Source organism: Trichosurus vulpecula, chromosome 8, assembly GCF_011100635.1.
Source record: "Trichosurus vulpecula isolate mTriVul1 chromosome 8, mTriVul1.pri, whole genome shotgun sequence".
Lineage (NCBI taxonomy): Eukaryota > Metazoa > Chordata > Mammalia > Diprotodontia > Phalangeridae > Trichosurus > Trichosurus vulpecula.
In genome coordinates, this window is record NC_050580.1 from 196,022,616 (window position 1) to 196,050,177 (window position 27,562).

A 27,562-nucleotide genomic window follows, 5' to 3' on the forward strand; every position below is an offset into this window, starting at 1 on the left:
GCAAATATGGTAATCATGCCATCTCTGCTTTCAAGTCATTTATTAAAATATTGACTAGACCTAAGGAAAAGATCCTGTAAAGTATGCTAGCTATTAATATGTATGATTGCTTATATACATATAGAGAACAAAAGAGGGAGGGGAGGAAGAGAGAGAGTAGAGGTGAATTTAGGCTTGATGTAAGGACAGTCCTGCTTAGAACTAAACAATTAAGAATTTTTCAAAAGTGGATTGACCACTGAGTGCTGGGAGGTCATGAATTCCCCTTCATTAGAAATCTTCAAATAAAGGCTGAATGGCCTTTCTTCAGTAAGTTATAGGAAGGATTCTTTTTTAGATGTGGATTGAACTAAATAGCCAGTGGGTCCTTCCAGCTTGAAAATTCTGCGGTTCTTACTCTGACTCTGTTTACTTGAATTTCTCTAAAACATTCGATCAAGTCTCTCATACTGACCTTTCAGAGAAGATAGAGAGAGCAGGTTAGATAACGAAACAGGTGGATGTGGAACAGCTGAGTGATGGGAACTTCGAGTTATTCATGGGTTAATGTCAACTTGGAAGTCTTGATATAACACACATAGCAAATGTTCATCAGGATCATCACCACAGAGCAGGAATAGGTCTTAAAGGCCGTCTGTTCCAACTCTCATTTTACAGATGGGAAAACTGAGACGTACTTGCCCAAAGTCACACAAGTGGAAGCAGCTCACAGATAAGTGATGGGATTCTTTAACCTAGGTCCTCTCTAAATCCAGGGTTCTGTTTCACTACACACACACTAATACATTAATAAATACAAAGCACATTCATTTTTAATGTTTATTTTTTCAGTTAACAAGCATTTATTGTTTCGTTTCTTAATTTTCAGTTCCAAAATATCTCTATTTTCACCTCTCCCTTCCCCATGTAGAAAGCAAGAAAAATAAAATGTGTTACAAACATGTAGACTCCAGCAAAACAAATTTCCATGCCCCACCCCGCTCCATCCCTTCCGAAAAATAGAAATAAAGGGTGTCTCCCATCTGCACTCTGAGTTTATCATTCTTCTTTGAGGTGGGTAACATGTTTCATCATGAGTCCTCTGGAAACATGGTTGGTCATTCTGTTGATCAGCATTCTAAATCTAAAGTTGTTCATCTAATAATGTTGTATAAATTACTGTCCTGGTTCTGCTCATTCCACTCTGCATCAGTTCCTACTAAGTTTCCCTTAAACTTTCCCCTTTACTTTCTCAAAGCACAATAGTAACCCATTGCATTCATGCACCATAACTTATTTAGCCATTCCCTATTGATAGGAACCCTCTTAATTCCCCATGCTTTGCCACCACAGAAAGAACTTCTAGAAATATTAAATAAAATAAATAAGGGGTTCTTTTCCTCTTTTTGATTTCTTTGAGTTACAGGCTTAGTAGCAGAACCACAGGGTCAAAGAGTGTGTACAGTTTAATAGCTTTTGGGGCGTAGTTCCAAATTGCTTTCTAGAATAGCTGAACCATTTCACAGCTTCACTAACATTATGTTAATGTACCTGTTTTCCCACAGCCCTTCCAATGCATTTGTAATTATCCTTTTTTTTTGTCAGCTTTGCCAATCTGATGAGTGTGAGGTGGTACCTTAGAGTTGTTTTAATGTGCATTTCTCTAATTATTAGCAATTTAGTGTGGGTTTTTTTTAACATGATTATTTGATAGCTTAGAGTTCTTCCTCTGAAAACTATAGCTCATTTACTTTTTTTCTTTAAGAATTTAAATGCTCTACCATTTGGTGCACATAGGTTTCATATTGATATTAATTCATTGCCTGTGGTACCTTTTAACAAAATGTGCTTTCCCTGTTTGTCTCTTAATTAAGTCTATTTTTGCTATTACTCCTGCCTTTCTTACTTTAGCTGAAGCATAATAGTTTTTGCTCCAGCCCTTCATTTTTGCTCTATATGTTTCTTTTTGTTTCAATTGTGTTTCTTGTAAATAACATTTTTGGGATTCTAATCCATTCTGCTATCCTCCTCCATTTTATGGCCCAGTTCATCCCATTGATTCATACATTTGATTGCTAATTGTTTATTTCCTTCCATCCTATTCTTTTATACTTTCCCTTCTCTTTGTTTTCTGTCCCCTTTTGAAGAGTTTGTTTTTGATTAATCCCTCCTTTAGAATTCCCTGTCTCTTATTCCACCTTTTCCCTTAACCCTTTCCTTCCTGTTTCCGTTAGGTGAAATGTATTTCTTTACCGTGTACCGCTCATTCTTCCCTCAAGTTTAGTTTTTGCCCCTCTACTCCCTCCTCCTTGTATATAGACATCTACTTACACACACACACACACACACACACCCCACCCCACCCCAGTTATGCGAGATGATTTCTCCTGTTCTTCCTTTTCTGTTTCTCCCAGTGTATTCCTCTTCCCCATCCTTTCCATTCTTCTTTTAATATCATCAAATCATAACAGAATCACTTCCAGGCCTTTTTTTTGTCCATAGACACTACAAACCCTAATGATGTAGAGTGCTCAGGTGATACACATCATCTCCCCATATGAGATTGTAAACAGTTTAACTCTGTTTAGTCCCCTGTGATTGTTAGTTCATGTTTACCTTTTCATGCTTCTTGTGACTCCCGTGTTTGCCAGATGATCTTCTCAGCTCAGGGCTTTTTATCAGGAATGTTTGGACATCTTCTATTTCATTAAAGGTCCATTCCCCACCCACCCACCCCTGCCTCCAAGGATGATACTCCTGTTTTTCTGAGTAAATTACTCTTGTACTCTTGATTGTAAGCCTTTTGGACTATCATTCCATTCCTTTTTAATGGGAAGTGCTAAATCATGTATGAGTCTAACTGGCTGCTCAGTACTTGAATGCTTTCTTTCTGGCTACTTGCAGTATTTTTTTTTCTTTGGCCTGAGACCTCTGAATTTTGGCTACATAATATTTCTGGGAGTTTGCATTTTCAGGGTTTCTTTCAGGAGGTGACCTGTGGATTCTTTCAGTATCTGCTTTGTCCTATACTTCCAAGAGAGCTTTTATGATTTCTTAAAATATGTCTGAGTTCATTTTTTGGGTCATAACTTTCAGATCCTCCAATGATTATTAAACTATTTCTCTTCAATCTGTTTCCAGATTAGGTTTTTTTTGTTTGATTGTTTTTACTTATAAGATATCACAAATTTTATTCTCTTTTTTCAGTCTTTTAGTTTTTTTTTTTTTCATTTTTATTGATATCTCATGGAGTCATTAGCTTCTTTTTGGTTAATTATAATTTTCAGAGAGTTATTTTCTTGAGTTAGGTTTTGAATCTTTTGTTCAGAGCTGTTAATTTTCTTTTCCTATCTTTCTCCCCTAGCACAAGTTTATTAGCAAATGTTGCTCTTACTCAAATATGAACAGGTAAAGCCTGTAGCATTATTCCTGGTAGCACTGTGTGCATGTACTAGAAATGCCACATGTTGTCTTTACAGAGACTTCTCAGCTCAGGCCTCAGCGTTCAAAACATGTTTAGCGGTATCTAGTTAAATGCTTAGGTGGTTTAATGCCTTCATTTTACAGGTGAAGAAATGGAGGCCTAGAAGTGATAAGCAACTTGCCAAAAGTAGCACAATTAGTGACTGGCAGAGTTGGACTTCCATCCTAGAGCTACTGACGTAGCAACCAAAGGGACTTTCTTGATGCATAGATTTTGTGGGGCCCCCCTCCCTGGCCCATAAACTCCAATAGCTCCCTGTTTTCACCAGAACCAAATATAAACTCCTCTGTCTGGTATTTCATTTGGTCAGTCAGTAAACATTTATTAAGCACTTACTATATGCCAGGCATTGTGCTAAGTGCCTCTATACAAAGAGGCAAAAGATACACTCTGCCATCAAGGAGCTCACAGTCTAATGAGGGAGACAACATGCAAATAAATGTGTATATAAAGAAGCTGGATAAATAGGATAAATAGGAAATAATAGGGAAGATGTTAGAATTAAAAGGGTTTGGGAAAGGCTTTCTGTAGAAGATGGGATTTTAGTTCAGACTTAAAGGAAGCCAGGGAAGAGAGGAGGTAGAGATGAGAAAGGAGAGCACTCTAGGCTTAGGAGACAGCTGGAGAAAATGTCCGGAGCCAAGAGATGGGGTGTCATGTTCATGGAACAGCTGGGAGTAAAGAGTCACTAAAGATTGAAGAGTATGTGGGAGGGAGTATAGTGTAAGTAGACAGGAGAGGTAGAAGGGGCCTGGGTTGTAACGGGCTTTGAACCCTAAACAGAGGACTTTATAGTTGTTCCTGGAGGTGATAGGGAAGCATTGGAGTTTATTGGGTAGGGGGTCACATTGTTGGACTTGGGTTTTAGGAAAATCACTGCTAAATGAAGGATGGATTGAAGTGGGGAGAGACTTGAGGCAGGCAGACCCACCAGTAGACTATTGCAGTAGTCCAGGTGTGAGGTGATAAGAGCCAGCAGTAGGTGGGTGGCAATATCAGAGGAAAGAAAGGTGGCATATTCAAGAGATGTTGCAGAGGGGAAATGAGCAGGCCTCAGCAGCAGCTTGGGTATGGGGGGAGGGTGGCTGTGAGAGATAGTGAGGAGGCGCCTAGGCTGTGAGCCTGGGGCACTGGGAGGTAGGAGGAGGGGAGGGTTTGGGGGGAAAGAGAGTGAGTTCACTTTTGGATGTGTGGAGTTTAAGATGTCTGCTGCACATCCAGCCCAAGAGTAAAGGCATTTGGAGATTCGAGACTGAAGGTCAGCAGAGAGGATAGGACAGGATAGGTAGATTTGAGAATCAGCATAGAGATGACAATTAAGTCCGTGGGAGCTGATGAGACCACCAAATGAAGTAGTATAGAGGGAGAAGAGAAGAGGGCCCAGGACAGAACCCTGAGGGACACCTATGGTTAGAAGGTGTGATGGGGAGGACCCAGCAGAGGAATCTGAGGAGCAGTCAGATGGGTAGGACAAGAACCAAGAGAGAATAAAGATCCTCACAGGTTGGCCACTTCTTACTTTTCCAGTCTTCTTAGAGATTACTCCCATGCTGGCTTATTTGCTTTCCCTCCCACAGAACATTCCATCTCCTTTAGGACTTTGCACTGGCCTATCTCCCATGCCTAGAATGTACTCCCTCCCTATCTCTGCTTTTTGAAATCCCTGGTTTCCTTCAACTCAGCTTAAATGCCATTTTCTACATTCAGCCTTTTCTGATGTCCTCCCCAGGTACTAGTGCCCCCCCTCCTCAAACTACCCTTGTATATACTCTGTAAATATTTATATATCTGCATGTTGTCTCTTCCTTTGGAATATAAGCTCCCTAAGAGCAGAGACTGTTTTGTATCTCCAGCACTTAGCACTGCCTTGCAAAAATTAGAAGATTTTTAAAATATGTTTTTGTTGATATATTGCTTTTATATCACTTGCATTTCTCACTATATTCCCTTTAAAAGAAGGAAAAGAAAATTAAGAAAAACTAGCCAACACCGACAAAAAAGTTTGATAGTTACGCACTATGGTAATGAAGAACATGCAGTATTCCATACTCATGGACTTGCCATTCCTTCAAAGGAGAAGGAGAAGGTGTCTTCTGATGCCTGTTCTTTGGGATCATGTTTGTGCATTATGATCCCACAATATCCATTTTCAAACAACATTCAGCTTCAGGTGTTCTGTTGTTTTTTATATTTACTTTGTCGTGGTCATCACGTGTATTGTTTTCCTGGTTCTGCTGACTTCACTTTGCATCAATTCATATTTCTTTATTCATCATGTTCCTTATTTCTTATAACACAGAGATATTTCATTACCACCATAATTTGTTTAATCATTTCCCAAGTAGTGATCGTAGTAGGTATTTAATAAATACTTGATTTATTTTCTTTCCTTGAAGAATTCATGATTTAAAAAAAAGAATTCATGATTTCTCAGCAAGAGGCTTCTTAGTAGTCCACAAGTTTTAGGTCTCTCTTATTTCTTAATCCTAAACCATATCTTCCAACACATTTCCTGCATATTTATATGACCCAAATTTCCTAGTCTGTCACCCAAATAGGAACGAGACAACAAAAGGAAACCCAGGCTCTGTTTTTTGTAATCTGGTGGGGAAGTCAGTCTGTGGTTGGACTTTAGTTAAGCTAAGAAATCTGAACTTCATCCTGTAAGTCCATCCATTTATGTTTTTCTGTTGAGTTCATTTCCATTAGTTCATTTTTCCTTGTTTTTTAGTAAAGCTTTTTTTTTTGAGAGATTCTGGCTTTGCTGTGAATCACTGAAGAGGGAACAGGATTTGTACATACTTTTCTTCAGCAAATGTGAGGGGGTTCTACCCTTATTGGCCACGTGTGGTAGCAGTAGTGACAGGACTGCCTTTAGATTTTAAGAGACACCTCATCCAGACACAGAAAAACCCAGGGAAGAGGTGTGTGTGTTCCCTTTTATAGTCTGGGAGTCATCTTGATCCATCTCACCTGACTCCCTACCCCCAGTGACCTGGATTACTTAATTCTTGGTTGTTCCTCTTGCAGGTAGCCAGCACCAGGACACCTTCAGCTGAGCAAAGTCAGATTGCCCGATTCCTCAATGACACCTTCTCTTCAGTGCGGCAGGAACTAGAGGCCCTGGCCGGTGTGGTGACAGCTAGCCCGAGTGGGAGCCCAAGTGCTGTGGGAGCTGAGCAGACACAGGCTCTGTTGGAGCAGTACTCGGAGCTGTTGCTCCAGGCTGTGGAACGACGCATGGAACGGAGGCTCTGAGCCTCAAAGTACTTGTCCAATGGGTTGTCCCCCTTTACTTTCCTCCCCATGGACCTATGTCAAGACTCTTCAAACCTGAGGGGTCTACCCTCCGGGCAGCCTTCCAGTGGAAGTGGGGGACCCAGCTTTCCCATATTTTCCTCAGCGCTCCCTGGACCTATTTATTAATTTATTTTCCTGACATTTGTCCCACTCTTGACTTCTGCCTCCACAGTGCCTCCAGATGCTTGTATCTGGAGCAGATCTGAAGACTGCCCAAAGTTTTCTTGGTGCTGCATGGAAGCTGTGGGGAGTTGGGAAGCAGCTCATCCCATTGGGTTCGGGGGAACTGGGGAGGGGTCCTAGCCTCTCATGTCTCTGAAGCCATTTGAATCACTGCAGGAATCAAGCTCCCTGGGCTGGAGCAAATACAGGGTATTCAGTGGGGTGAGGGCACTAGTGCCCCACCTCACCCATGGCAGGAAATCCTGCCTCCATTCCCCCATGCCCTGAAACTAGCTGGACTTCTCCAACTCATGAGTGGAAGGCCCCAGTTTCTGCCATCTTTCCCCTGCAGTTCAGAAAGGCAAAGTCCTCTGGACCTTATTATCTATGGTACTCAACCATTAGGGGACCCGAATGGTCAGGTCAGGGATACCTCCTCCCCTATAATTCCTCTCCGGTCCCTTTCAGAGGGCCCCTCCCCCAACATTGTCTACATTCCCCCTTAGGAAGAAGTGTTCTTCTCCCTGTCTCCCAGAGTAAGTGGGGCCAGTTCTGTGAGGCATTGTTACTGCAGGTCAGTAAGGTCTTCAAGCTGGGTGTACCATGGAGTTCTGGTCTCCTTCCTCTTCTGTTCCCCACTCCCAATCCCACTTTCTCTCCCTTATGTTATTCTTGAACTGTAGAAGCCAAGCATATTCTTTCTTTCTGATAACTCGAGTGCTTGGTCAAAGTCTGGGGATGAGGGCTGGAGCTTCCTATCTGCCTTCGAAGGGCAGTTCTAAGGTGCTAGCTGTGTCATAACTGAGGCCATCCTCCTTCAAGGAATTCAGAAGCAGGAACCTCAGACTATGATCCCCTCATCCCCACTCCTTATTCCTCCAGCTGTGGCTCTTGCGCTTGCAGTCCTTGGCTTTGTCCCTTGCGTTGATTCTCAACACAATCTTCCCCGTCTTTTCTGGTGAAACTTAGAGTAAAGGTGGCACATGAAAGGGTGTGGGCTGGGAGCTCTGTGTGGCATATTTGACAAAATAATTGTTACTTTGGCCACAGGATGGGCTCCCCGGCTTCCATAGGACATCAGGAGATCTCACTTAAAGCCATATAGTCTGGAAAGCAGGCCTTCTTCAGAACAGTGTTGTGTAGCCCTCACACTGGGTCCTTAGTCTGTTCTGGTGTTGAGGGGACCAGAGGGTTAGGTAGCTATGAATCTATCCAGTTTCTCAGAGACATTTTGGGAAGGAGGTAAGTGGAACAGGTTTAGGGGAGGGAGGTTAGAAATAGTAGTTATGCGGTAGGGGGCTGAGTATTACAAAGGACAGTTAGGAGTGGAGGAGAGATTAGTAGAAGGGCGGGCATGTAAAAGTAGGACCTAGTACTAAGATTACATATAAGAATTGAGGGTTATGAGAGTTTGTCTCTGGGATCTCGCGGCTGGCTCCTTGTAGAGAAGGCTGCCTTCGTGTAGAGGGTGCTTCCGCATGTTAACAAGAGGCCCTGCAAGCAGCAGACTTGGGGATGGCTTGGGGCTTGGCTGTGCTTGAGCATCCCAGCATTTTTTCACTAACACCTTCCCACAGGCTCTTCTCTTCTCCCCGCCCCACATTCCTGATCACTGACGTCTGCACGAGCCACCCTTAGGAAAACCTTGTGGCACGCGTGGTACAGCCTAATGAGACCAGAAACCCGGGGGGGGGGTGGATTGCCACGGACCAGAGCGGAGGGGACCGCTTCAGAAATCCACCCCGTCCCCCGAAGCCTCGCTCCAGCCTCCCAGACCAGACCAGCCAGGGTCCAATGCTGCAGTTTAATCCACACCGTGAACCTCGAGTTACCCTTTACCGCCCTCCCCCCCTCCCATCCCCGGGGCCTCCCCATTTTCCGCGGAGGCCTCCATCCCCACTCGCGTTTCCCGGCTCCCAGGAGGAGGGACTCATCACTTTACTAAATCAGGGCGGCCGGAGCTGGGCCGGGCGCCTCTGCATGCCGAGGTCTGGCACTGCCCCTTCCTCGTTCATTGCCATTTTGGACACCCCTTATTTATAACTTTTATACTCGGCCCCAGGCCTCGCTCTGCCCCCTTCCCTGTGCTTCCCTGCGGGGCTGGGGCCTTTTTAACGTGTCCGTTTGTATCCGTGTCGAACCAGTCAATAAAACACGGCTCCTTTGTTACAGCCCGGCGGCTTGGTGTGTGCGGCGCTCCCGGTGGGCGGGCGGGTTCCAGGGGCCTTCGGGGGCGGGGCCTATGCGCCCCGGGCGGAGCCGCTTGGGGCGGGGCGGGGCTCGCGGAGCCCGGCGTGGCCATGGCGGAGGCGGCGCTGGACGCCGTGCGAAAGTATCTATTAGAATTCCCAAACGCTGCGCGGGGTGAGTGGGCTTCGCTACGAGGCTGGGTTTGTACGGCGAGGCTACGGCGGCCTTCTCTGGTCCCGCCAAGGGTAGGGACCCAGTGCACGCCGGGATTAGTAGTCCTGGGGCGTGGACCCCAGCCCCCGCAAGGTTCCGGCTGCGGCGGCCTCTCCGGGGGCGGCCGCGGTGCATCCTGGGAGTTGTAGGTAGGCCTCCGAGGTCATGGAGCAGGCCGGGCTGACGGCCTGGAGGAAGTGAGAGTCTCGGCTTGCGGGAGACGCGCTGAGAAGTTGGGGAGGAGGGGACGGGACCGAAGCCACCCATTTTCATTCATTACTTAAGCCCCTCCCTGTGCTCTTGGGCAGAGAGGCCTGAAAGACGGTTGCCCTGCCCTCATGGAGTTTACTCTCCGGAAGCAGCTTCTAAAGGAACCTCGTGCCCAACCCCACCTGTCCCAGAAGTTTCCGGGGCTTTTCAGATAGGCTCAGGCCTCTCCCAGACCCGAGGCGGGGCGGGCTGTTTGATGATGGGCGGGAGGGAGGGGGGGTGGCGCATTTGGGAAGCGTTGGGGGTGGGGGAGGGGACGCTGGATCTGGAGTCAGGAGAACGCGCTTTCAAATCCCACCACTTGGTACTTGACCTTGGGCAAGATGCGGCCTCTCCGGCTGTCAGTTTCTTTATAAAATGAAGTGCCCGCACGCGATGACCTCTTTGGTCCACGCTCCTAGGGAAGAAATTTGGTGAGAGATTATAGAGCTGGTCCCCAAAGTCTTCAGGGCAGTTCTAAGCTGTTAACCCTCGCTGAGATTTTAGGGACACCCCCCTCCCCGTTTGAGGAAAGAGAAGCATTAAGACGTAAATTCAAAGTTTCTAGCCTCGGACACAGAAGGGGACTAGCGGGCACAAATGAGACGGGAGAACGGACGCTGTTTTGGAGGGGGGGGTGTGGATGCTACGGTTCTCTTTAGGACCTCTTGAGCCTGAGGTGACAGTGGGACATCAAAGTGGAGCTGGCCCCGCCTGCCTTGTTCCCGGGCCCCCTCTCCCCTCTGCTAATCTCTCCTTGTTTCTGATCTCCTCTATGGAGGAAACCTTCTGCCATTGATCCCTCAGCCCACACTGATCCCTCCTCTGAAATCCTACTGCCCTTACAGCCATACTTAGATTTCCACAAAATATCGGATTCTCTTCTCTTTAAATTCAATTTTATTTTCAAGTCTGCATTCTCTCCCACCCCCCATCCCCGCCCCAACTTTGAGAAAGCATTAAAATCTAAACCCATTATAGGTATAGTCAATTGCATTGGCTGCGTCCAAACATACACGCGCAGGCACACACCCACACACCATATAAATTGTTCTCCTTGTTCAGGTCTTTTCACTCTGCATCAGTTCATACAAATCTTCCCACGTTTCCCCCAAATGGTCCCCTTCACCTTTTCATAGAGCACTATAGTATCCCACTATATTCCTGTACCTTAATTTGTTCAGCCATTCCCCATGGAATGGGGGACCTTTCATTGTCCAATTCTTTGCCACCACAAAAAGAGCTGCTATGTTTGTTGGGTTTTTGTGTGTGTGTGTGTGTGTGTGTGTGTGTGTGTGTGTGTGTGTGTGTGCACACGGGTCCTTTTCTTCTGTGATCTCTGGATATAGGGTGTCAATCCCCGAGAAACTCTAGGACGCTTCTGCAACCTCTCCCTTCCTGCAGTTCAGCTCTTTTGATGATTCTACTGGTGACCCTGGCTAGGATCCGGGTCAGCGGCCTGCCTCTGGTGGCTAGAAGAGGCTTAAATCTGATTCTGCTTTTTATCTAGGAAAGCACTATCACCTGGCAATAGATACCTTGTGAACCGGTGTTCCATTTATCTGCCTAGCTGCCCTCCTTCTGAGTGTATATAACCTGTTTGTAACTGCTCGCCAAAGTTCCCTGTCTGAGTAAGACAGTGTGGTTTTTCTAAATTGCAATTCTTTGACCCTGAACAAATGCCTTACTTTATTTATTGACCAGCTTGTCGATCTGATTTTTATACAGGGTTGTGATATTGTGGAGTCAGAGGGTAAGGATGATTGAAGAGCTTTGGGGGCTGAATTATTTTCTGATTATTATGGTTTTGTGTGTGGCTTATCCCCACCCAGCTCCTTGTGGACTGTGGCCTATTCTCTTAGGGTTCTTCCATGTCTCTAAAGCACTTAGCATGGTACTGATACGTTGATGGAATCCACAGTAAAGGCACCTGCGCAGCCTAGTTAATAACTCCCAAGACTCGGGGTTCAAGCACAAAACTTGTGTCTGAATCCCTGCTCAGCTACGTGGTCAAGTCCGTTAGCCTCTCTAGACTCAGTTTCCTCGTCTTTAAATCTGGGAGATGGTAACGGCGCTCGCCTCACAAAGCGGTCGTGAGGCTCTGGGAGACAACGTATTTAAAGTGCTTTGCAAACCTTAAAACGCCCTATCGGCGTGAACCGTTATTAGTCCCAAGGCTCTCGACGCTGCCCTGGTCACTGAGCTTGATCCCGATGAGCTGGGAGGCTGTGCCAGGCTGGGATAGAGAGAACTGAGGCCAACGTGTACGACTGTCAGTCTACGTGAAGCCTTGGAGAGGGAGGCAGGGAGGAAGGGAATAAGCATTTTATAGCACCTACTGTGTACCAGGCACTGTGCAAAGCACTTTACAAGTATCTCATTTGATCCTCAGAACAACCCCATGAGGTAGGTTGAGGTACAGTTGAGGAAACCAAGGCAAACAGATTAAGTGATTTGCCCAAGGTCACCCAGTAAGTGGCCAGGGGCATATCTGAACTCAGGTCTTCCTGACTCCAGGCCCAGTGTTCTGTCTGCTGTGCCACCTATCTGCCTTTGGATTGTAGACCAAGTGGGCAGTGGTCCCAGGATATAAATGACCCTTTTGATTTCATGTGTCCTCTACCCCTGCTTTGCCTCTCTTTCCCCATGTCCAAGCCGGGGTAGGGCCCCTTGGGCATTCCGGACAGGTGGCCAGGGGAACACAGTGCAGACCATACAAGGTAATACTCCTCATTCCCCTTCTCTCCTAGTAAATAAAGTCAGAGTCCTTGACCCCAGACGTCTTAGCCCTTGTCTATCCTCAGAGCTCAGCGTGCCGTTCACTGTGCCACACCTGGAAGGGCCCCCGACTCCTCTCCAATTCTACAGAGACTGGGTGTGTCCCAACAGGCCCTGCATCATCCGTAATGCCCTGAAACACTGGCCTGCCCTAAAGAAGTGGACATTCTCCTACCTCAGGTGGGAGCTGCCCTTTTTTGGAATGGGGTGGGGACACTATTCCACTAGGTGTCAGGAAGTCTGGGCTGTGGCCCACGGATTGACCGTCCATTCCCCGCAGGGCCACAGTGGGCGACGTGGAGGTGAGTGTCGCCGTGACGCCAGACGGGTATGCAGATGCAGTGTGTGGGGACCGGTTTGTGATGCCCGCGGAGCGGCGGCTGCCTCTGAATGCGGTGATCGATGTGCTGGAGGGCAAGGCCTATCACCCCGGGGTGCTCTATGTGCAGAAGCAATGCTCTAACCTCTGCTGTGAGCTGCCCCAGCTGCTGTTTGATGTCGAATCCCACGTGCCCTGGGCTAGTGAAGCGCTGGGTAAGTTGGGGTAGTGGGGGGATTTGAGGGGCGAGGTAGAGAGGTCTGTAGGAGAAGGAAGAATCAGCTGGAGAACAAAGTAGAACCATGATTAGAACTCATATGTTCAGGACCCCAGCCCTTTGTTCATTACTTAGCTCTATAAGACCAATGGTAGACGCTGATGCCTCTCGGAAGACGCTCTGCCCTTTAGAAATGGTAGGATTTAAAGATGGAAAGGACCGTCCAGGCCACTGAGTTCATTTTACAGAGGAGGAAACAGGCCCAGAGAGGTTCCATGGCTTGCCCAAGGTCATACAGGTAATAAGTAACAGAGCTGGGATTTGAACCCAGGCCCTCTAACTCCAAACCCAGCACTATTTCCACCATTCCCTGCCATCTCCATGTCTTGGTGGGAATGGAGAGGCGATGGGGTGGAGCAGAAGGAAGACTGAACTCGAAAGACCTGGGTTCGGGTCCTAGCTCTGATCCTTCCTAACTATGTGACCTGTGGGCAGGTTATTTAACCTCTGACCTTTATTTTCCTCATCTGTAAACTGAGGATAATCCTCCTTGCCCTATATACCTCACAGCTCTGGTGAAGGAAGTGCCTGGCAAGCACAAAGTAGTATATAAATTTGACTTTTTGTGTCCTCTGCCTTCTTGGCCTTATAAAGTCTGATCTGAGCAATGACTGCCCGCTCCTACGCCTCCTTGTTAAAGGCGTAAGGTCCCCGGCCCTCTTGTGCTAAAGGTCCTTATTGGATTGTTAGGTCTTTCTGCTATCCCCATTTCCAGTGCCTGTGCCTCTCCTCCACATTGTGTGTGGTCATGCCTATCCTCCTCCTCTTTGGAGGTGATCCCTGCATCTGCCCTTGGCAGGGGGTGGAGGGAGCCCTGTTCACACTCTCTTTCCCTCTGCATTTCCAGTTAGAACATAAGCTGTCTGAAGGCAAGAACTGCCTTTTTGGCTTGTATTAATATCTCTGGAGTTCAACACTGTGCGCGGCACATAGTAAGCACTTAATAAACGTATGTATTTGTAATGTTTATCTAGGGAAGATGCCTGATGCTGTGAACTTCTGGCTTGGAGAAGAAGCAGCAGTGACGTCTTGTAAGTACCAGGAGAGTCTGGGAGTAAGGGACCAATGAGTGAAGAACCTGAGGCCGGGGTGGGAAGGGCACCAGACTCTGGCGGGGAGGTTGGACTCACCTAAATCTTTGTCATTTCCACCCAGTGCTCCTAGTTGTGATCTATGAGACCAAACAAAATAGATGTAATCCCTCTTCCATAAAACAGCATTCAAAGACAGAGACGGCTCTCACAGCTAATCCCCTGTTCTACCTTTTGTGACATGGTCTTGGTTTTAGGATTGGGCTGGTGGCACAGTGGGGTGAGCCGTCTCCAACCTCCCGTGGCCTCCGGCTTCATTCCACAGGCCCGGCGATGGAATAGGTGGGGTGCCAGCCTGTGACACTGTGGAAAGTCTGATGGGCTGTATGTGTGTTAAAGTAGTGTTCCTACTTGGGACCCTGCTGCTGATGTCCCCAGGCTACCGGAATAATTAATAATAATAACACCTGGTATTTATAAAGCACTTGAAGGTTTGTCACGCATTTGACATTCATGATCTCATTTGACCCTATGAGGCAGGTGCCATCATCATCTTCATCTTACAGATGAGGACGCTGAAGCCAAGGAGAGGCTGGGAGGCTTACCTGGGTTAGCACACAACTACTAAGTAGGGGCCCTGTGACATTCCATCTATCCACTGTGCCCCTAGAATTTGACCTTCTTACAGTGTGATCTACCTCTCAGAACGCCAGAGCTGGAAGTGTCCTCGTGTCCTCATAGGGGTCTGGATGAAGAAATCATCCTGTCCAACCACCCCATGTCATGCATGAGGAGCTTGCGACCCAGAGGGGGAAGGGACTGGATAAGATCACGCCCTCCCTCGCACTTAGCCCATTATTGTGCCTCATCAGATGCCATCTTGTGCTTCATGTGTGAACCAGTCTTCTCCCTGAGACTGTGAACTCTTTGGAGGAATCTCTCTTAGACTCATTTTTATTCTCCACAGTATCTGGTAAAGCAGTGACCAGACAAAAGGCCCACAATAAATACCTGTTGAATGAACTGGAGCATTAAGCACTGTGATCCTTATGCTAGATAGCGAGGATATGCACAGAAAAGGAGCTGGAAATGAGTCATGGTAGACCAGGTGCTCACTATAAAACCTTTCTAAAGATTCATATAAGTATAATTCCAAATAGATCTGTCTGGGTAGGAAGGTAGTCCTTCCTGAGAAGCAAAGTCTTCTGATTCTAGGTCTTTCTGATGCTAAGATTCTATGATTCTTGAAAAGAAAAAGCGAATTCTGCTATACATTTAAAGATCAACTAATTCCAATATTAAATAAATTATTTGGAATAATAGGCAAAAGAGGGACTACCAAACTCCTTTTGTGAAACAAGTGTGATACTGATAGCTAAACCAGGAAGAGTAAAAACAGAGAAGGAGCATTATAAACCAATTTCATTAATGAATATGGATGCTAAAATTCTAAATAAAATGCTAGCTAAAAGATTACAACAATATATTACAAAGCTTATACATTGTGACCAAGTGGGATTTATACCAGGAATACAAAGATGGTTTAAAATGAGGAAAACTATTAACATAATTGATTATATCAATGATAAAAGTAAAAAAAATCATATGGTTATATCAATATATGTAGGAAAAGCTTTTGATAAAGTACAACATTCATTTAAAAACACTTGAAAGTATAGGTATAAATGGATTTTTCCTTTAAATCGATAAAAAGCATTTATCTAAAGTCATCAGCAGGTGTTATTTGTAATGGGGATGAGCTAGAAGCCTTCCCAGTAAGATCAGATGGGAAACAAGGATGCCCACTATCAATAATATTATTCACTATTGTATTTGGAATCCTAGCAATAGCAATAAGAGAAGAAAAAGAAATAGAAGGAATCAGAATAGGGAATGAGGTAATAAAACGATCTCTTTTTGCAGATGATATGATGATATACTTGGAAAATCACAAAGACTCAATTAAAAAGTTAATTGAAACAATAATTTTAGTAAAGTAGCAGATATAAAGTAAATCTACAAATCATCAACATTCCTATATATCACAAACAAAACTTTGCAAGAAGAGGTAGTAAAAAATACCTCATTTAGAATAACTGTAGACGGTATAAAATACCTGGGAGTACGCTTGCCAAAACAAACCTAGGAACAAAATTATAAAAAAAATTTTATATAAATAAAATGAGATTTAAACAAATGGAGAAATATTAATTGTTCATGAGTATTCAGGACCAATGTAATGAAAAATGACAACTTTACCTAAACTAATTTACATATTTGATGCTATCCCAATTAAATTACCAAAAAATTATTTTACTGAATTAGGAAATAAGATTCACATGGAGGAATGAAAAGTCAAGAATATCAAAGGAAATAATTTTTTTAAATGTAAAGGAAGGTGGTTTAGCAGTACCAGATCTTTTTTTTTTTTTTTTTTTTTTTTGCAGGGGGAAGGCTGGGCAATTGGGGTTAAGTGACTTGCCCAAGGTTACACAGCTAGTAAGTGTGTCAGGCATCTGAGGCCGCATTTGAACTCAGGTCCTCCTGACTCCAGGGCCGGTGCTCTACTCACTGCTCCACCTAGCTGCCCCAGTACCAGATCTTAAACTGTATTATAAGGCAATAATTATCAAAACTGTCTGGAACTGGCTAACAAATAGAAAGGTTGATCAATGGAACAGAGTAGATATATAATTTGCAGCAGCAAATAAGTATAGTAACCTTGTATTTGACAAATGTAAAGACAAGATTTGGGGATAAGAATTCATTATTTGGTAAAAATTACTGGGAAATCTGAAAAACAGTATGGCAGAAATTGGGCATAGACCAATGTCTTACACCATTTAAGGTCAAAAAAAAAATACATGACCTAGATACAAAGAGAGACATTCCAAGGAAATATGAAAAACATGGAACATATTGCTTATCAGACTTGTAGATAGGTGAACAATTTATAAATAAACAGAAAGCCTAGTGAGGTGTAAAATAGATAGTTTTGATTACATTAAATTAAAGAGGTTTTGTACAAATACAACAAATGTGGCCAAGATCAGAAAGAAAGCAGAAAATTAGGGGAAAAATTTTTATACAGTTTCTCAGATAAAGGTCTCATACCTCAAATATATATAGAACTTTGTTAAATCTATAAGAATCCAGATCATTCCCCAATTGATAAATGGTCAAAGGATATGATCAGGCAGTTTTCCAATGAAGAAATCAAAACAATTTATAGTCATATGAAAAGATGCTCTAAATCATTGTTGATTAGAGAAATATAAATTAAAACAACCTTGAGATATCATTTTACACCTATTAATTGGCTAAAATGATTGAAGGGGAAAATGACAAATGTTGGAGAGGATGTGGAAAAATTAGGGCACTAATTCATTGTTGGTGGAATTGTGAACTGATCCAACCATTTTGGAGAGCAATCTGGAATTATGACCAAAGAGTTATTAAACTGTCTATACCCTTTGCTCCAGCAATACCACTACCAGACCTATTTCCTAAGATGATTAGGGATAAAGGAAAAGAACCTATATGTTCTAAAATGTTTATAGCAGTTCTCTTTGTGGTGGCAAAGAACTGGAAATTGTGGGGATGAGCATCATTTGGGGAATGGCTGAACAAGTTGTGGTTATGATCGTGGTGGAATACTACTGTGCTCTAAGAAGTGATGAACTCAGTGGTGGATAGACTTGCATGAAATAATGAAGAGTGAAATGAGCAGACCCAAGAGAACATTGTATATCGTGATGGCAATATTGTTTTAAGACCAACTTTGAGTGAATAAGTCATTTTGTCTATTATAAATACTCTAATTAACTACAAAGGAGATAGGAAGGAAGACGCTATTTGCATCCAGAGAAAGAACTGATAATAGAAATATGTATAGAATGATTTTACAGGCCTGTTTGTGCCTAATGGTAGCTACCTCTAGGGTCGGGGGGAGGGGAAGATAAAGAAAAAAAAGAAATTTACATGATAACTTTATTATATATTTAAGAGAAATAGCAAGTTGTACATAATAGACTTGTAGTTTCATCTGCAGTCATCTTTTTTTATTATACTACTATGTTATGAAAATGCTTGTTTTATTTCATAAATTAAAAATAAAATTAAAAAAGAAAAGAAAAAAGCCCCCTTCTCCTGCCCTCCCCAACCTCAGTAGATTATAAGGTCCTTGAGGACAGGGGCTGTTTCACTTTTGGCTTTGTACCCCCAGCATCTAGGATAGTGCCTTGTAGCAGGCACTCCATGGAAGTGCGTTAGAGGAGATAACGTGCACACTTGCGATCCCACTCTGATTGTCCTTCAGTTCCAATGTTTTAATATACTTCATATGTCCCAAGTATCCTGCTTGTTGATAGCCTTCCTTTAAAAACAATTTCTAAATGTGAGTTTTGGTTTTACCTTAAAAAGTCTGATCTGAGCCTATGGCTGCCAGATAATGGGGCTTTAAGGTGGGACTAGAACCTGGGTGTTGGGCATCTGTCCTCTCCCAGGGCAGAGCCTATGCAGGGAGTCAAAATGGACCCATCTTGTCTCTTCTGAGGCCTCCTTTCTGACTCTGCACCCTATCCCCACAATCCTTCCCTATGTTTTGCAGTACACAAGGATCACTATGAGAACCTCTACTGTGTCATATCTGGGGAAAAGCACTTCCTCCTGCACCCTCCTAGTGACCGACCTTTCATCCCTTATGGTATGTGAAGTGGCAGAATGAGACTACTGCGGGGAGACTCAGAGTTAAGATGAAGAAAGGGTGGACGTTTTGTGTTGGCCAGCCAGGAGCTATCCATGGTGCCTACCACTTCTTGTCATGAGCATGTGAAGGGTGGGCATTGCAATCTTTCTATCTGGGCAGCTCACATCTTCTTGACAGTCTGGGCCCAAGGTGGTGATAGGAAAATGGATTCCACCCAGAGATGGGTCACAGAGTAGAAGGGAAGGAGGTAGGGAGCATTGGTTGATTTGGGGGGATGTGGCTGTTATTCAACCCTGACTGACTTTGTCCCATTCTGACCCTACCATTCTCCTCTTAATCCTGTTTCCTTCTTGCTGTAGAGATGTATAAACCAGCAACCTACCACATATCTGAGGATGGCTCCTTCAAGATGGTGGATGAGGAGGCCATGGAGAAGGTATCTATTTTGTATCCAGCCTGTAGGCTTGAGGGAGGGACTGGTCATGGGAGAAGGCAAACAAATGAACAAAACACACACACATACACACACACACACACGCTTCCTGACCTATAGGAATGGGAAGGGGCAGGGCTCTGTCCTGGAGAACACAAGTCTATTATGATTCCTGCCTGATCTCCTGCCTCAGAGATTGCTGGATATCCAGTTGATGGGAGCAGGCACGGCAAGGTTTGGGACTGTGGTGTTTGTCCTCTGTAAGTTACTGTTCCTTGCAGGTACCTTGGATCCCATTAGATCCTGTGGCCCCAGACCTGGTCCGATTTCCACTCTACAAGCAAGCCCAGCCCCTCCACTGTACAGTGAAAGCAGGGGAAATGTTCTACCTGCCAGCTCTTTGGTTTCATCATGTCCGTCAGTCTCATGGCTGTATTGCTGGTAAGGAGTCCAAGCAGGTGGGGTGAGGAGGGAGAAGACAATGGGGACCAGGATGAATATGGAACCTATTCTGCAGGGAGCTGGGGACTGGGTCCAGATTAGGTGTGGATAGGGTTCAGTGGCTGGATCAGATCCTCTTTTCTCCACAGTGAATTTCTGGTATGACATGGAATATGACCTCAAGTACAGCTACTACCAGCTTCTGGACTCCCTCTCCAAGGCCACAGATCTTGCTGGGATGGACCCTCTGTGAGCTCACTGGATGGGTCACTCCAAGCCAGTCCAGAGAAGCCCCTGGGGTTTCAAGGCTTTTTCCTGGATAGACACAGGGTATGAATAGGGTTCCATTTGGGACACTTTTGCCAAACAGGCATGGCCTTTGGAGCCAAGAATGAGCCATCAAGCTGATCTAAACAGTCCAGCCAGAGATGTGGAAGGACCTTTGGGAAGTCATCTCAGGTCTGGTGAGGGGCCATGGATTGATGAAGATGTTCAAGGGGCTGGTTGGGGGAGGAGGAGGGGAGGTGGTGCCGGGACCAGACTTATGTGTAAGAGCCTTCCTGCTACCAAGTTCCTCTGTGAATGGCAGTTAAGTCCAGCCCTTTCTCCTTACCTTGTGAAGCCCTTAGCTCCCTCTATAAGCTGCAGCCTTGTAACTGGGACTTGTTTGGTTGAGTTCCTATAAATCTGTTAGTAGCCTTGATGTCACGTGGTCTTGTTCTTTCTTCTTTTCCACTATCAGCAGGGGAGGACTAACCCTGCAGACTGACCTACAGAGCTCCGTGGGGCAGTTGAAATTTGACCCTTTGCTAGCTAGGGAGGGATCAGTACAAAGAAGCAACCTCAGATGGGAAAGCGGACAGCTTTCAGCCCAGCTCCATCTTCAGTGAAGAACATCTGGGCTCTTGGGCTCAACTTCCTCTTCTGAGCTCCAGAGCCACCACCTAACCTCCCTCCCAGGAGCCCTGTATAGGACGTCAGCAAATCCTCCTTTTTGTAATTCATTCAAGGCGACAAGACTGAGGGTCAAACTTTATGAATGAATTCAGAACAAGATGAAAAACAAAGGCACAAAATCTCAAGGCAGTCACGTTCACGTAGGAATTTATAGTCAAAGAATCCCTCTGCCGCCATAGCACCTACTATGGACCAGGCTCTGAGCTAAGTGCTTTACAATTACTGTCTTATTTGATCCTCATAAAAACCCTGGGAGATAGCTTCTATTATTACCTCCACTTTTCAGTTTAGGAAACTGAGGCAGTCAGGTTAAGTGACTTGTTTAGGGTCATACAGCTAGTGTCTAAGGCCAGAATAGAACCCAGATCTTCCTGATTCCAAACCAGTACTCTAACCTCCATGCCACCGGCTGCCTCCACATAGGCTTGACTCAGACCCAAAATAAGATCCCCATTTTAGCCTTCTTACAAGTAGTCATCCAGCTTAGGGAAATGAATATCTCCCAAGGCAGCCTTTGCTCATTTTGACAACTCTAATTGTGAGGAGGCTTCCCTGATGTCTAAGTCTTTGTCATTTCCACCCACTGCTCTTTCTTGTGCTCCACAGGACCAAAAAAACCAGATCTAATCTTTCTTCCATATGACAGCACTCAAAGACGTGGAGCCAGCCATCAGATAACCCCTATTTAACTTTGTCTGACATGGTCTTGGGTTCTAGGGTTGGGCTGACGACAGAGGGAGTGAGATGGTTTTGGGAGAAGCGGTCCCCAACTTCCCAGAGCTGTTCTTCACAAATAGAGGACACCTGCCTGATGAGGATGTCTTCCTGGGAAGGAGTTGGACTCCGCAGTCATGCTTTCCCTCTGCTTCTTCCTTACCCACACCAGGCCCAGACCCTACCTTCATTCTGGGTTCACCACATTAAGTCTTTCTAACATCTGTCTGCAGCGGCAGAGATGCCTGAACATGTTGGCTTTATTTTCCCTGAAGACCTCACACAGCCCATTTCCTGCCTACCTTGACAAGCTGAACCTCTCCTTCCTTGTTAAGATGGGAGAGCCTGGGCCTGGCACACTTTTCTTAGATGGGCTTCAAGCCAGCTGTTTCAATCAGGGCTGGGGATTCCTGTCCTGCTGGCACAGGAAGATTGTGAAACATGGGCTCTCACCAATACCAGTAGGAGCTTGGGTTTTCTATGTGTCCTTTTTGAGGAGTCTTCTTCCCAGCCTGCTGATTCCTTCGAGTGCCACCTAGTATCATCCTCTCCAAACTCCTGGACATTTGGCCTTTTGCTAGCAGAGGTAGGGAGGGATCTATACAAAGAAGCAAGCTCTTCCTTAGTGTTAGACAGACCATGAGCCTCCTATCTGGGAGTTGGGAAACTGAGTTCCGGGGAGGGGGGGACTGGGATGAACCAAACAAGGAACCCTGGCACCTAGCTCTGGTTCAGGTGTGTGTGTGTGTGTGTGTGTTCCCTGCCTAATTTGTAGCACAGGTGGTTATTTCAGAAATGGGTGTGGAGTTTGAGCCAAGGCCAGGGAAGGTGGGAGGAGCTCTGAGCCATCAATGACACCCCTGGCCCCAGCGTATCTACATACCTGGGCTTCATTGTGGTTGAGTCTGCATCTTCCCCAGCGCTCCACAGGATTTGAAAGGCATGGCTCTGGTAAGGACCCATTGGGGAATCTGGCTTAGGGCTCAGGGTGCTGGCACACGCTTCTCTAGCTCCAGGGATGACTTTGTCCAATCCTATTTCTCTTCCTCACTGGACCAGGAGTAACTACAGATGCTTCCTCTCTAGGTGGAGGGGAAGCTGTCTATTGGTCCTGTGCTCAGTCAGGAGTAGTGTTACAGAAGAAGGAGGAGAGGAGGAGGAGAGCTAGATACTCTCCATATGAGGCAGGGATGAAGGAATACTTAAGAATACTTAACCTGGAGAAGAAAAACTTCAAAGGGGGATGTGGAAGATGTTTTTAATTATTTGAAAGGTTATATTGTAGAAAAATTAGATTTTGTTTTGCTTGGTCTCAGAGGGCAGGCCTGGAAGCAATGAGAGAAATTGCGAAGATGCACATTTAGTCTTGATATTAGATATTAGGTAGTTCTATTAGAACTATCTGAAAGTGGAATGAGCCACCCCAGGACAGGGTAGGTTCCCCCTGCCACTGGAGACTGCTAAATAGAAGCTGGAAGCCCACTCATCAGATGTATTGTAGTGGGGATCCTTTGGGGGTGTGACTTGGACTGGATAGCAATTGAGGTCCCTTCCAAATTGGGGATTCTGAGCTTCTGGGACAAGGTGAGGAACTCCAGAATATACCCTGAGTTAAAGTTAGAAAGTCCCTTGGGTGCTCACAAATAGACTCTAGATAGAGCCTCTTGGGACCAGAGTTGTTTGGTTTCCATGCTATCTGAGGCCTCTGGCCACCAACCTCCCAGGGCCTCAGAAGGAAGTGGATGACTTGCCTTAAAGATCATCCTTTGTGACTCAGCAGCTCCTGGCTTAGGGGTGTGGGGGCCTTACGGTTGACATGGAGCAAGCTGCCTTTGTTCTCCCGAGGGAGTTCTTGTCCGTGCTGTCACTGATAATCTAACGATAAGAGGGAGGGTTAGGTAGCACCCCAACACCTCTCAGGCATGTCAGGGCAGGCATTACCCTCACTGGGGGTATTTCTGGTTGGGAACCTCCTTCCCAAGGCAAGCCTCACAAAGGCAAAAGAATGAGGCCAGAGAAGCTACAGGTACAAAACTTGGGGAGATGGAATCCCTCAAATAGAAACAGAATTGGTCAGTCAACAAGTATTTACTAGGTACTGGGAATACAGCTATCCTGTTCTCAAGGAGAGAATCCATTTCTTCTTGGCTTTTAACCTGGCCAAGGGTCAGGAAAAAGGACCATCACCGTCACCATCACCAACAAAAATGAGCCCTTTAATTTAGCATAGGAACCCAGGGCCAAGCCAGCAACCGGCATGCCTTTTCCACTCTACCCTTTCTTAGCACCACATCCTCCCCACCTCCCTCCCTCACATCCATATCAACCCTAATTCTGGCAGCAGATAATCTGGGCTCAGTTACAAGAGGAAAGATAGGGGAAGAGGGAAGGAGGGAGGGAGAAAAGGAGGATGAGAGATGAAAGGAAGGAAGGAAGAGAGAGAAAAAGAAAGACAAACTATATTGCAGGAAGTAGAGGTTCTAGGTGAACAACTTCATCTCCATTCCATGTCCAAGGGGAAGGCAATGGTTGAATACCTGCGTGAATTACGTGTCCCCCGTGGCACACTCCTTCGGCATCAGGCTGTAAAAAGCAAGGGGTTGCCCTAGTCTACATCAGCTTCCAATAATCATACAACTGCTCGTTTACCTCTTCCTCATAGCCCACCTCTGGCAGCAGTCTGCTCTCCGTTCGGGTCCTAAAGGCCCATGGCTTCCTATCCAAAGACATATGTGAGTATGGAATTCCTTTTCGAGCCCCTTCCTCCCCTGTCAACTTGATGGCCCTAAATCTGGCCAGGACTAGGACCAGAGCCAAGGGATGGTGAGGAGAGAACAGGTCTGAGACCTGCTAGAGCAGCTCCCAGGGCAGGCTGGCTTCAGCTGATCTTCCTTATCCCTTTGGCTCTGGTTGCAAATCTCTGTAGGTCTCTGGAGAGCTTGGTGCTCTCCCAAATCAGGAGGGAGGTGACTTGGATTCTTTGAGGGAAGAAATGAGAACCTGTGATACCAGAGGCACTACTACAACCATGGAGGCATGTGGCGGAAAGAGCACTGGATTCAGGGTCAAAGAACTGAGTTTGAATTTTGCCTCGCCCATTTAACACCCTTGAGACTTTGGTCAAGTCCCTTAACTTCTCTGGACCTCAGTTTTCCAGTCTGAAAAAAATGGGATTGTATTAGAGGACCTCTTAGGACCCTTCTGGTCCTTGATCTATGATCCTATGATTTTCTGAATGGTGTTCCCTCTTCCTCTGTAGTAACCCCCTCTGACAGCTATGTGAGCCTATGGCTGCCCACAGCCTCAAGTCAAGAATTTCGGACCCGTACAGTAAGGAACTGCAGGAACCCTGTTTGGAACCAGACTTTCCGCTTCCGGATCCATAGCCACCTCAAGGTGCCACAGACAGTACACACACACACACACACACACACACACACACACAGGTTTACTGCTATCTTTTTTTTAACATGATCTTCATTTCAAAATGTATCCTTCCCCCCTCCTCATTCAGGAAGTTACTTTTTTTTAAAGTTACTTCTTGAAAAAAAAATTAAAAGGGAGAGACAGAGAGGAAGAGAGATGGGGAAGGAGAGAGGAGGAAGGGAGGGGGAGAGAGAAGGGGAAAGAGAAGGAGAGACAGAAGGGAGAAGAAGAGCAAGGAGAGAGGAGAGAGGAGAGAGAGAGAGAGAGAGAGACAGGGACAGAGAGAGAGAGAGGAGAGAGAGAGAGAGAGAGAGAGAGAGAAAGAGAGAGAGAGAGAGAGAGAGAGAGAGTGAGTGTGCAGGTGATTCAGCAACACCAATTCCAGGGATTGAACAAATCTGATAGTATATGCGGTATTCCATCCTGGTATTCCCTGACTTTTGCAAAGAAGAAAAGTGTCAACATTCATTCATTCAACATTTATTTCAACATTTCCTTCTACCCATTTGTAGGCTCCTAATCTCCCTGCTGTTCCTCCCGTCAAACTGCATTTTGTCTTGTTTTCTCTTCTCTGCCTCCCCCACCCCAGACCCTTTCTATGAACCTTTTCATTTACTCCCTACCTCCTTTCTTGGGTTCATCATCTGTAAACTGGGTTTAATAATAGCCCACATCTTGTAAGGTGCTTGTGAGAATCAAATGAGATGATGTGTGCGGAGCACTTTTAATATCTTAAAGCATTACGTGAGTGTGACTATTGTCCTCAGAATATGCTGGAGCTGAAGGTGTTTGACCAGGACCTTTTGACCAAGGATGACCCCATATTCTCTGTGCTCTTTGATGTGGGGACTCTGAAAGTTGGGGAGAGCCGGCGGGAGACCTTTACCCTCAATCCTCAGGTGAGGCTGTGTTCAGGGCTTCCGTGGTAAGGAGGGAATCCCTTCCTCCTCCAAGTCCATCTGTCTCTGGGTTCAAGGGGCGGCTGTACTTGGGAGTGTCAGAGGGAAAGATGGAGAGCGCTAGTTAGGGGATTATTCGTTTCTCTCTCCCTGCCTGGAATTCCATCCAGACCATTTTCTCCATCAAAGCCAGTGTCCCAGTCAACTTCTGATTCTGGTTCTCAATCCCACTCCCAAGCCCCAAAACACCCCCCCCCACACACACACACACTCCCCTTTTTCCAAACTGACTTCTTTCTCTCCCAAGGGCAAGGAAGAGCTGGAGGTGGAGTTTCGTCTACAAAGTCTGTGAGTCTGGGGCTGTCTGGAACCATTGGGAAGGTTCCAGTGGGTTTCAGGAAGCTAGAACTTCCTGGGAAGGCCCTGTGGGATACCTGAGCCCCGCTCCCCCCGCCCCAGATTTGATATGCTCTGTGTGAGATTTTTCTAAGAGGAGGGGCCATTGATCATTGGAAATGAGAGCATGGAGTCTCAGTAGGGGAACCCTGATGGGGTTGTTTCTTAAATCATAGAAATTGGAGATGGAAAGGATCTGAGCAATCATCTTGCCTCCCCCCCCCCCCCCGCATTTTATAGAGGAAGAAACTGAGGCCTAGAAGAATTAAATGACTTGACCTAGGTACTGCATTGAAAGCTGGTGGCAAAGCTAGGATTAGAAATCAAATCTTTCATTCCTTTCAGCCCGGCATGCCCTGAACAGCTCATCACCAATGGTGTCCTTGTGGTAAGTCTGTCCAAGGACATTGAGTTGAGACTCCTAAGGACTCTTTCCCCTCCCCCCTCCCTGTTACCTCCTTCCCACCACCCCTTGCCCAAGATCTCCTCTAAGAGAGGCCCCAGAGACAGCATAACATAGTGGAGGCAGAGCTGGCCTTGGAGCCAGGGAGACCTGGGTTTGAGTCCTACCTCTGACACATGCTGGCTCAGTGACCCTGGGCAAGTCACTTAACTTTTTAGTGCTCTACAGAACTCCCTAAATTGTCTCTAATTCTCTAAGACTAAAAGTTGCAGAGAAGATGCCAGCCTACATTGGCAGAGTGAGGCTTCTCATCTAGGAGTTCCCTCTATCAATGAAATCATAGGTCCAAGTCCCTATTTGAGGGATTGAGATGGGATGGGTTAGGAGAGGATAAGATGGGGTGGATGGGATGGGATGGAATGGGATGGATGGGAAGGATGGGTTGGGATGGGATGGGATAGGATGGGATGGGATGGGATGGGATGGATGGGATGGGATAAGATGAGATGGGATGGGATGGGATGGGATAAGATAGGATGGGATAGGATGGGATGGGATGGGATGGGATGGGATGGGATGGGATGGGATGGGATGCCTCCTACTTTGGCATTTAGTTTCTGGCTTCCTAAGGGAAGAACTAAAGGAGAAGATGTAGTCCCAATGCCACAGGTATTCAGGTATGCTGGGACCAGAGATGTCACAGATGGTTCAAAGCTCCTCCTCCCCTCCCTGGTCTCACCTCAAACCCTACACCCATCCAGGACCTGAGGAAGGTCCCTAGTTATTTAGGGGCAAGGATAGCACAATATTGGGAATCAGGAATGGGAATGGGCTGATGGAGAATGAAGCACAGAGGGACTGGGAATTCACATCTGAGCTATTCTGTTTCTAACTCAGGCCCGAGAGCTTTCCAGTTTGGATGTTCACCTAGAAAAGATGGAAAGCATACAAGATCATTCAGGTAAGCCTCCTTTATTTACCCTAGGAGTACAGCCCCTTCTTCCATTAACCCTTACTCCCCACCCTTGTGAGTCAGCATCTCTAGGAGGAAATCCAGGCAGTGGAAAGAGACCTGGGTTCAAATCCTGACTCTGCCACCTAGTACAAATCACTTAATCTCTCTGGGTCTCAGTTCTCTCACTTGAAAAATGGGGGATTGGACTCTAATCATAGAATCCATCTGTGACTTTTAAGGTCTCTCCC

The 27,562-nt window shown here is 45.8% G+C and overlaps 2 protein-coding genes across 3 annotated transcripts in view; both read left to right on the forward strand.

Annotated features, from left to right (window-relative positions):
- Positions 1 to 9,096, forward strand: part of MAPKBP1 (mitogen-activated protein kinase binding protein 1) — an 85,853-nt gene extending 76,757 nt beyond the window's left edge. For both annotated transcript variants that reach the window (XM_036735526.1, XM_036735525.1), the window contains one exon: positions 6,494 to 9,096. In XM_036735526.1, coding sequence (XP_036591421.1) covers positions 6,494 to 6,721 — 228 coding nt within the window. In that variant the 3' untranslated portion in view covers positions 6,722 to 9,096. The remainder of the gene's footprint in view (positions 1 to 6,493) is intronic.
- A 112-nt stretch (positions 9,097 to 9,208) lies between these two features.
- The window catches only part of LOC118829823 (cytosolic phospholipase A2 beta-like), a 30,811-nt gene continuing 12,457 nt past the window's right edge, over positions 9,209 to 27,562 (forward strand). Inside the window, exons 1-14 of the mRNA XM_036736687.1 lie at positions 9,209 to 9,289; positions 12,382 to 12,535; positions 12,636 to 12,889; positions 13,926 to 13,982; positions 18,592 to 18,687; positions 19,050 to 19,126; positions 19,405 to 19,564; positions 19,714 to 19,813; positions 23,912 to 23,967; positions 24,495 to 24,631; positions 25,429 to 25,560; positions 25,868 to 25,908; positions 26,302 to 26,344; positions 27,257 to 27,320. Of these exons, the coding sequence (XP_036592582.1) occupies positions 9,226 to 9,289; positions 12,382 to 12,535; positions 12,636 to 12,889; positions 13,926 to 13,982; positions 18,592 to 18,687; positions 19,050 to 19,126; positions 19,405 to 19,564; positions 19,714 to 19,813; positions 23,912 to 23,967; positions 24,495 to 24,631; positions 25,429 to 25,560; positions 25,868 to 25,908; positions 26,302 to 26,344; positions 27,257 to 27,320 (1,435 nt within the window). The 5' untranslated portion in view covers positions 9,209 to 9,225. The remainder of the gene's footprint in view (positions 9,290 to 12,381; positions 12,536 to 12,635; positions 12,890 to 13,925; positions 13,983 to 18,591; positions 18,688 to 19,049; positions 19,127 to 19,404; positions 19,565 to 19,713; positions 19,814 to 23,911; positions 23,968 to 24,494; positions 24,632 to 25,428; positions 25,561 to 25,867; positions 25,909 to 26,301; positions 26,345 to 27,256; positions 27,321 to 27,562) is intronic.